We start from the raw sequence: 10302 nt of genomic DNA, 5'->3' as shown, positions 1-10302 counted from the left end.
CAGCATATTAAAAAGCAGAGACGTTACTTTGCCAACAAAGGTCCGTCTAGTCAAGGCTATGGTTTTTCCAGTAGTCATGTATGGATGTGAGAGTTGGACTGTGAAGAAAGCTGAGCGCCGAAGAATTGATGATTTTGAACTATGGTGTTAAAAAATGGCTACATTTAAAGTGTACAAGTGTGGTGACCACATCTTTGGGAGGCTGGCATCAAGAATGCATTTGGGTCTTTCCTGTGGGAGAAGTGGTTTTCTTCTCTTCGCCACCTCTTCATCCTGTCTGCCTCTTTCATGTCCCTTCTCTCGGGGACAACAGAGACAGTTTCACATCCTTCTCCAAGGCCTCCTCCAAACTGCCAACAGGTAATGCAGCCTGGTTTAAAAAGCAAATAAAATGAACCATCCCAGGTTGAAAGGGAAAAGCAAAGGGTACAGGAAACGAAGGGAATCATCAGGAAAGAAGCTGAAAACTACAAAATATGCTCCCAGATCAAGAAAAAGCAATACTGTTCTGCGTATGGATTGCAAGTTGCTGGAGAGTTAGCCTGGGGGAAGCACCAATCGCCCTGCATTTTGGATGGAGTGAGAAAGACACCAGAATCGCAAGTTGTATTTTGACAGTAGGAAATCGACATTAGGAAAGCCAGGAAGGGAATGAGACCTGGGACTGGAAGCCAAAGTGGCAGATTTTACGTAGGATGGGCTGTTGTTTATAAAAGTGCTTATTGTTGTTTAGTCACCAAATCATGTCCAACTCTTTCGACCCCATGGACTGTAGCCCGCCAGGCTCCCCTGTCCATGGGATTCTCCAGGCAGGAATACTGGAGTGGGTTGCCATTTCCTTCTCCAGGGGATCTTCCCAACCCAGGGATCTAACCTGAGTGTCCTGCACTGGCAGGTGGATTCTTTACCACTGAGCAACCAGAGAAGCCCCTTATCAAAGTGCAGCTTGATGAATTACACCCAAACGTATGATCTTATGACTGCAAAGTATGTTTCCCCCATCCCAGTTAATATCGATCTGAATCTAAATAAAGATAGACCGTGAACATGTGGTATGTCGTTGCACTGCAGGTATTGAGGGATACCCTTTCTGAAGTGGGTCTGTATATGTCTTGGGGTGTAGGGCAGAGAGGAAGGAGGGGGAGGGACATCTGGCTCACAGGGAATTTCACATGTGGCCCTCAAACGGCACTTGCAATCGACTCAGTGCTCACTTCCCCACCACCTAAGTTTTGGGACTGTGGTTCTGCCAGAGGCAGCTGAACCTCTGTCACTCTGGGAATGAGAGTCCCCTCTGGCCCCCCTACCCGATTCTCCAGCTTCTGGATCTGCTTCTTCCCGCCCTTCAGGGCCAGCTGCTCAGCCTCGTCCAGGCGGTACTGCAGGTCCTTCACCGTCTGCTCCAGGTTCTTCTTCATCCGCTCCAAGTGGGCGCTGGTGTCCTGCTCCTTCTTCAGCTCCTCGGCCATCATGGCCGCCTGTGGTTCACAGGAAACGTCTGTGGGCCACCCACCCTCCTCCCCGGGCACATGGAGGATGCTGCAAGGCTGGTCCTCCCTCCCTCAGCTCCCCTCCCACTCTGCCTCTGCTGAGCTCCCGTCTCCATCTCTCCAGGAAGCCACCATTGACTGACTGCAGGGCTGAGGAGAGGAGACCCACTTGCCAGGCCCTGGCTTAGAAACCCCTTTCTTATCTCCAGACAGTGTCTCTGAGAGGAAAGAATGGAGCTCACGTCTGTGATGGCTTTCTTGGCCTTCTCCTCCGCATTTTTGGACTCCTGGATAGAGTTCTCCACCTCTGCCTGGCATTGGGCTATGTCAGCTTCCAGTTTTTTCTTGGTATTTATCAGGCTCGTGTTCTACAAGAAAAATTAGATACCAGAGGTTCAGGCTGCATATGGACACTTACAGTGATTGGAAGGGAGAGAGTTGGGTGGGGAAGGAAGTCTAATGTTGAGGATGTTCTGGTTCTTATTTTTCACGTGGGTGAAAAATATTAAAAAAGACTCATTCTTGATCAGACAGAAAGTCCCAAATCAGATTCAAGAATTGTAGGTAAAATAACTGAATAAACAATTAAGGTAGGTTTTCAAATATTTGAGGAAGGATAGATTATTTAATTAATGCTGTTGGAATAAGGAAATGGTTGATTTCACTATATGAAATGAAAAATAATTCTGATTATCCAAACATTATCCATAGGGTTGTAAATGTGATGACAAATGAGAAAGCATTTGCAATGTGCACTGCTGAAAAAACATCTCCTTCCTTAATATGTAAATAAGATAAACCATTAAGAAAAAAGGGCAAAAGTACAAATAGCTAAGACACACCAGACGAAATACAAATAACCAACAAATATGACAAAATGTTCTACCTCATTAGTAATCAAAGAAATATGCAATTTTAAAGTGAGGCATTTTCAAGCATAAATATTAGTGAAGATTAAAACAAATAATTGCTAAGCACTCTCACATATTTTCCCAATAGGAATAAAAATTGGGACAACTTTGTTAAAGAGCAATTTATAGCATATAAATGCTTTTACTGTTTTGACCATGAAATTGGGCTTCCAGGGGTTTATTTACTTCTAGGAATATTAAGGAAATAGTAATCATGGATGTACATGAAGAAGTTTGTCATAGCAATCTTCTAATCATAAAAACTTTTATTGGGAGCGATCTAAAAATACCAAATCATAGAAGACTGATTATATAAAAGTGTCGTAATACACAACTAAAATGGACTACTTTTCTGCCATTAAAAAGACTGTATCATGGAAAATTATTTTAAAATATAGAAATGTGCTTATGACATTGTTAAACGAAAAAAAAATCACAAAAAGACTGATGACATTTACTAAAAAAATCATATTTATGTATAGAAACAAGAGTCTAGAATAAAAGATCCCCAAATGCTAACGATATGGTTGGTATTTTTCTGTGTTTTGGCTTGTATTCTCTAGTTTTTAAAGCAAGGAATTTTTTTTTTTTGGAATTCCCTGATGGTCCAATGATTAGGGCTTTGAGCTTGCACTGCAGGAGGCAAGGGTTTGATCCCTGGTTGGGGCTTCCCTGGTGGCTTAACTGGTAAAGAATCTGCCTGCCATGTGTGAGACCTGGGTTCCATCCCTGGGTTGGTATAAGATCCCCTGGAGAAGGGAACTGCTACCCACTCCAGTATTCTGGCCTGGAGAATTTCATGGACTGCATAGTCCATTGGGTGGCAAAGAGTTGGACACAACGGAGTGACTTTCACTTTCACTTTCTTGGGGAACTAAGAACCCACATGCCATGTGGGATGGCCAAAAATAAATAAATAAAACAAGGAATTTTGTAACTTTCTTAAAAAAATTATTTCAAAAGACAACCCTAATTATCTAAGTGTGTATATGTGTTAGTTGCTCAGTCATGTCCGACTCTTTGTAATCCCATGAACTGTAGCCCACCAGGCTCATCTGTCTGTTGATTTCTCCAGGCAAGAATACTGGAGTGGGTTGCCATTCTTTTCTCCAGGGGATCTTCCTGACCGAGGGATTGAACCCAGGTCTCCCGCATTGCACGCAGATATTTTACTGTCTGAGCCACACGGAAGCCCTAATTATCTAAGCTTGCAGCTTAAATGTTACTGCATCTGTGAAGCCTTCTCCAGCCCCTTTATGCAATAATTCATCCTTCTTTATCTTTGGATAAAAGAAAGCTCAGCCATCTTCCATCTAGAGACAGTGTTATCCCAAGAACTAAGCCTAATGAAAGTTGGTCTTGACCACTAGCCTGGGAGGAGTGGTGGAAACTCCATTCCACAGAGCCTGGATCCCGCCTGACCCCCAGGGTGGACCCTGAGTGCAGCAAGAACGGACTCACCTGGGAGTGAAGAAGCTGCATGCGGTCACTGGCGTCCAGCAGCTCCTGCTCCGACAGCTTGCGGGTCCGCTCCGTCTGCTCCAAGGCCACCTTCATCTCCTCCAGCTCCTCCTGCAAGAGGCCATTCCTGCGCTCCACCATGGCCAGCTGCTCCTTGAGATCCTCGTTGCTCCTCAGGGCATCATCCAGGTGCAGCTGGGAGTCCTTCACAGGGAAGCCAGGGGTGAGACAGGAGCCCAGGGCAGGCTGAGGTCCCGCCAGGTCCCCCATGGGCCGCCCACTCACCTTGAGCTGGCCCTGGACTGAGCGCAGGTGTTTCTGGCTCTCTGCCATCTGGCGGTTGGAGTGGCCCAGCTGAATCTCCATCTCGTTGAGGTCTCCCTCCATCTTCTTCTTTAGCCTCAGAGCATCATTCCTGCTCCGGATCTCAGCATCCAGTACGCTCTGCATGGCCTCCGCCGCCCGCTGACTGCTTCTTTTCAGCTGCTCGATTTCTTCATCCTTCTCAGTGAGCCTGCGGTCGAGTTCGGATTTCACCTGGTTCAGCTCTAGCTGGACACGCAAGATCTTGCTCTCTTCATGCTCCAAGGAACCCTGATAAAAGCAAAGGAGAGACTGGGAGTGCTGGGGCAGCCGCCTTCTGGAACGAGGTTTTTCATCCCCATCCTGATAAAATGGATGCCGTTACGCTCGTTTTACAAATGACTAGAACAATGCTCAAAGAGGTCAAACGGTTCGCTCCCAAGTTGTGACTAGTGCTGAAACTAGAGCTGAAACTTTGTTATAAACAAACAGCCTTATGTCTTGAGGACAGAGCATCTCTTTGAATTAGTAAAAATTTGATTACTGTGTCTTTGTTAAAAAAAAATAGTGACCATAAATCAGGAGCCTACCTCATCTCTAAAAAGACAGAGAAAGAGAAATTGCTCTCCTGTTACCCTGAGTCGTGGAAATTTCCCTAGAAACATCTCAACCATCTGTCCTGCACTGGCTACCGTGGATGATTAAATCAGGACATTGCACTCTTTGGGCCACATGGAATTCCCAGTGGCCAAATATGACTGTGCATAGCTCTTTGCTGAAGCTAAGGCATTTGGAGCTGGCTTTCAGGATGTTTGGTGATGGAGTTCTTGCTTTCTGAGATGTTGAGGACATAAAGACAGGTTTATTTATTCAGTAGGGAAAATATTATATGATGGACTGGAGGACTTGGAGGAGATGAAGCAGCAGGACACAGCTGCCCTTCCCACCCCCACCGTGGGGTGCAGGCAGCTGAATGTTCTTTCCAGCAAAGCTCCAGTGCCGGAAGGGTGCCCAGGGAGATGGTCTAGTTCCCCTTCCGTGGTGCCCTGTGCTTCTCCATCACATCCCAGGCACTTACCTCCACCTCTTCTAGGGCAGCCTGGAGGTCTGACTTTTCTTGCTCCACCTGCTTCTTGGTCTTCTCCACTTCCTGAAGATTCTTGTTTGTTTCTGCAATCTGCATGGTTAAGTCGGAAATCTCTTCTGCAAAGGACAGGCTTGATTTAGGCTACTTCCACAGGTTCTGTTTGATCGCACAGGATCAAATTTTGGCAGGGAACTGAGGGACTGGCAATTCATTCATGACATTGATACAGGAAAGAACAAATACAGTGTAGCCTTTCGGGGGAGGTGTCGGTAAGACACAGGTGTGTGGCCTCACCTGGAGGGGCAGAGGGAGGAACAGCCGAACACTGTGACCCTGCATCTTCACACAGTCTACAAAATGGTCACGGAGAGGACCAGGGAGGAAATCATGGAGAGTGTGCATAGAATCACAGTCTCGGAAATAGAAGGGGCTCTCGAGGGCATTGGGTCTGGTCTAATTTTGTAGATCAGGAGTCTGAGACCCTAAGGGATTTAGTGTCAGACCCGAGGACACAAAGCCACGTAGAGACAGAATTCATGGAAGATCTGTTCTCTAGCAGCGTAGGAGCTTGGCAGCCCAGGAGCCCTCTGCTCTTGAGAACATAGAGGCTTGGCTGCCACTATGCCTTCCATTGGTGGAGTTTGGGTCCTGGGGTCACGGAGTAGATGTGAGGATTTTGTGGGGCAGTGAGAAGGAGGCGGCCGTGGCTAAGTCGGGGAGAGGTGGCTGGAAGAGAAGGGGGGACTGTCGCACTCCTGTGAGTGGGGGGAGAGAGCTGGGGGCTGTCTTACCCCTGCGAGGGGCAGTGCTCACCTTGCAGATTTTTATTCTCCCGTCTCAGTGTCTCTAACTGATCCACCACCTCCTCGTAGGCGTTGCGCATCTTGAAGACTTCAGTACTATGAGATCTGGACTCTTTCTGAGCTGCTTCCAACTCAGCTTGACTCTCATCTAGTTTTTGTTTCCACTCTGAGATGACCTAGGAGGTGACAGAGGGACCTATCAAGAGCCGAGAAGGCCAGGAACTGAGTCATGTTAACAGTGAGTCATGTCAGCGATGCCAAAGTGGGACCCTCCCATCTTTAGAGACCAAAGAAACAAGGGATTCCCCAAACTCAGGGGTTCCAAACTCTGATATCTCTCCAGACATCTGCTGTATTCTGAAAGATATGCTGGTCTCAAAGTAATCTGAATTAACTTTGATGGAAAATAAAATTCCTTTCAGAGGGACCATCACAAAATCAAGAGACAGTGCAAAGCCCCAAGTTCTCCACTCCGGACTTGATGCTCTGTGCACCTCCCGCTACCCCGAAGGTGTGTGCATTCACACATCTCTTGCATCGAGTGTTGGGGAAGGACCTTATCGAAGTTCCTCTGCTTCTTGTCCAGGCAGGCACAGGCGGTGTTGGCCCGCTCCAAATCCAGCATCAGATCATCCACCTCTCCCTGGAGCCTCTGCTTAGTTTTCTCCAAGGATGCGCACTTGGAGCTCGCAGCCTCTGTGTTTTCCTCTGCTTCCTGGAGCCTCTGGGCCAGTTTTTTCCTAAGAGGATCAGACCTACTGTTGCTGGGAAAGGTGGACTCTTTCAGAAGTAACTGTCAGATAAGGAGGGAATGGAGCCATCTATAAAGGACTGGAATTTGATAAGACCAAGGGCTAGAGTTTGATGATTGGATAGGAGCTAAGTATCACCTGAAGAACCCCAAAATGTTTGGTGGCAAAGCAGTCACCTAGGAGGTGCCAAGGGGACCAGGTGGAATGAATGGACAGGACCCAGGGGGAAGGGCATGGAGACCCGGTCTGTGTGCTTAGGAAAACTTGAAGGCCTAGGGAGGAAGACAGGGCCTGTCACCTGTCTCTCCCTTGTGTCTTAAGGTCGTCTGTCCTAGCGTAACCTGGGAGCCCCTACTTGGCCTCCTCCAGCTCCTCCGTGCGCTGGATGGCATCCGTCTCGTACTTGGTCCTCCACTGGGCCACCTCGCTGTTGGCCTTGGACAGCGCCCTCTGCAGCTCGGCCTTGCCCTCCTGCTCCTCCTCGTACTGCTCGCGCAGCAGGTCGCAGTCGTGGCGGGCGGACTGCAGGGCGTGGGCCAGGGCGCTCTTGGCCTGCGGAATCGCCGTGGTGGCAAATTGCAAAACCGTTTGGTCATTTTCCAGGGTAAGTAATTTTGTTTCAATCAGTGTTTCCCAACTTGAACCATTCGCTTGCTGCCTTCACAGACTTCGCTGGAGCAACATAGCTCCTGTTTTACTTCACTTTTTAAAAAGTAGACTATTATATTTAAGTGGAAAACCATTAACACTTGTGGTAAACAGAAGGTAATCGAATAAATGCAATGGAGGTAAGACAGTGTTACCACCTTCTAGCTGAGTAATTTGCGGCTGTGACCCTGTCTCCTAGTCCTACGCTCTTGTGTTTTGGTAAGGAGGATGCACCAGTGTGAGAGAGATGGTATCCAAACTGAGGGGCTTCCCTCCTAGTTCAGGGGTAAAGAACCCGCCTGCCAATGCAGGAGACTTGGGTTTGGTCCCTGAGTCGGGAAGATCCCCTGGAAGAGGAAATGGCAACCCCCTCCAGTATTCTTGCCCGGGAAATCCCATGGACTACTAACCAGCCTGGCGGGCTCACATGGGGTCACAGAGTAGTCAGACACGACTCAGTGACTAAACAACAACATCTGAATTGAGACCTTTTTCTTATTTAATCAGAATAATTGGAGGAGAATCAGAAAGGGATTGATCTTCTCACTACTTAATGCAGTCTTTTGGAATACTGTGACCATGAAAACCCCAAAAGTGTATTCTGGTGTCATCAGCGGGCTGTGTCCCCACCCGGGAATTCTGACATGAGCTGTGCGGTTTCCACGGCCCTGCCACCACTTCCCAAGCAGAAAGGGGACATGTCGGAGGCCTCCATCACTCACTTCTACCTGGTCGGGAGGAAACTGGTGCTCTCATCATAATGGTCACAGCACACTTTCTGGTTGGCCCAGTGCAGTAACTCATATATTTGCATACTTTTAAAGGCACAAATTGGAGAAGGAAATGGCAACCACTCCAGTATTCTTGCCAGGAGAACCCCATGGACAGTGGAGCCCGATGGATTACAGTCCATGGGGTCTCAGAGAGTAGGACACGACTTAGCAGCTGAACAACAACAACAAAGACACAAATAAACAACAAACTTTTCCCAGGAAGGAAAGCTTAGCTCCTTCTGTATCCTGGCCAAAGGACAGCCCTGCTCCTGGAAGGGGCCTTCTCAGGCTCTGATTCTCTCCACTCCCTCTGTCCCACAAGTCCCCCAGGAACCCCAACCATATACTAGAAAGATGGGAGACAAATACAGCACTTTTCTTGTTTTTTAGGAGAGGCAGATGGAGTTTGCTGGAATTCCAGAAAAGTGCCCTGTAAGTTTTAGCTGGCACATGGCAACCCCAGAACTATATATATGCAGTTTTGGGCACTCTTGGTTTTGTGTTTTAGTTCTCAAACACACATTGACAACATTTACTAAGCGCCCACTGTGTGCACTGTTCTGCTGTGTGCTGTAACTACTGTTAACTACTACAGTGGGGAAAAATCATTCTTGCCCTCTAGGAGTTGACAGATTAGTTGGGGGATGTGAATTATAAATATATTGATATTGATGTCAAGAACATGATGATGGTGTTTGCATTTATGCAAATGTCTCAAGAGCGCCCCCAAACCAACCAGCCTTTTGGAGGAGGGGGTTCTTAAATGTTGGTGTTGTAGCTGGTGATACATAAAGAGTGATGGAGGAGAGAGAGGAGGGCATTTCAAGGAGGTGGAATGATTGCTCGGCAGAGTGGGAAGATGCACAGAGGCAGAGATGGCCCAGCTAGTACAGTGGTGGGGGAGGGGAGTTTATCAGCCCCTCCACTGGGGAACAGAGGGGCTCCGAGGATGGAGCACCCTGGTAGAATTTTCTAGCTCTGAAGAAGGAGATCCAATGCCAAGGTTCTGGAACCTCCAAGAACATTTCCTGTCCTACTGCAAGGAAGAGAGGAGCAGCATCAGACTTCATGACACAGCACTGCCCTCAACCAGCTCCATGGCTTCTCAGGTCCTACCTGACTCTACCTTTCTAGATGGAGGCATCTATCCTTACCTTGGTTTCTTCCTCAAGCTGCCTCTTGAGATCCTCCAGCTGCTGGGTGAGGACCTGCTTGCCTTTGGTTAGCTGTGAGATCAGAGCGGCCTTCTCTTCCACTTGGTGGCTTAGCTCCCCTGGCAAACAGATATGGGCCCACGTCAGGGTTTGGACCACCCTCTTCTGTGGTGCGGTGGGACCCTGGGGCCCTGCCCATCCTCACCATTTTGGGTCTGCAGCCTTGCCTTCTGCATATTCAGGTCATGGATTAACTGTGTCTGTTGGTCATCCTTGGCCTTGATCTCATTAAACTGGTCTTCCACAGTCCGGCACATCCTTTCCACATTACTCTTGAAAAAAAAAAAAAAAGCCAACATGAATGGGAAAAATGGATCCTGGGTTCCCAGTATCAAATCATTTGATAGTTTAGCTTCAAAGTGGGGTTGCCACTTTGAAGAATCTGCCTTGCAGTGGAGGGGACTCGGGTTTGATCCCTGGTCCAGGAACTAAGCTCTTACATGCTGTGGAGGAATTAAACCCTTGTGCTGCAACTAGAGAGTCTGAGCATCACAACAAAACACTTTGTGTGTCACAGCTAAGACTTGACACAGCCAAATAAATAATAAGCAAATAAAAAAATGGACTTCCCAGGTGGCACTCGTAGTAAAGAACCCACCTACAGGAGACGTAAGAGACCTGGGTTCGATGCCTGGGTTGGGAAGATCCCCTGGAGGAGGACATGGCAACCCACTCCAGTATTATTGCCTGGAGAATCCCATGGACAGAGGAGCCTGGCAGACTATAGTCCATAGGGTCACAAGAGTCAGATGCAACTTAAGTGACTTAGCAGGCATGGACACACAAATAAATAAATAAGAAAATGGGAGATGGATTGGAAGCATTTGGGACAGACTGGATGAATGATGAGATCTTGACTT

General features: G+C 47.8%; 1 protein-coding gene across 1 annotated transcript in view; it reads right to left on the bottom strand.

Moving 5' to 3' along the window:
* MYH13 (myosin, heavy chain 13, skeletal muscle) overlaps positions 1–10302 on the bottom strand; it is a 49791-nt gene that overhangs the window by 3047 nt on the left and 36442 nt on the right. The window contains exons 26-35 of the mRNA XM_010843191.1: positions 9588–9714; positions 9383–9501; positions 7163–7359; positions 6612–6795; positions 6066–6231; positions 5244–5368; positions 4148–4456; positions 3863–4066; positions 1733–1858; positions 1308–1478 (exon numbers count right to left, since the gene is read on the bottom strand). Of these exons, the coding sequence (XP_010841493.1) occupies positions 1308–1478; positions 1733–1858; positions 3863–4066; positions 4148–4456; positions 5244–5368; positions 6066–6231; positions 6612–6795; positions 7163–7359; positions 9383–9501; positions 9588–9714 (1728 nt within the window). The remainder of the gene's footprint in view (positions 1–1307; positions 1479–1732; positions 1859–3862; positions 4067–4147; positions 4457–5243; positions 5369–6065; positions 6232–6611; positions 6796–7162; positions 7360–9382; positions 9502–9587; positions 9715–10302) is intronic.

This window comes from Bison bison, unplaced genomic scaffold (assembly GCF_000754665.1).
Source record: "Bison bison bison isolate TAMUID 2011002044 unplaced genomic scaffold, Bison_UMD1.0 scf7180017864180, whole genome shotgun sequence".
Taxonomy (NCBI): domain Eukaryota; kingdom Metazoa; phylum Chordata; class Mammalia; order Artiodactyla; family Bovidae; genus Bison; species Bison bison.
The sequence above is the reverse complement of the archived record's forward strand: the minus strand, read 5'-3'. Positions and strand labels throughout refer to the sequence as shown.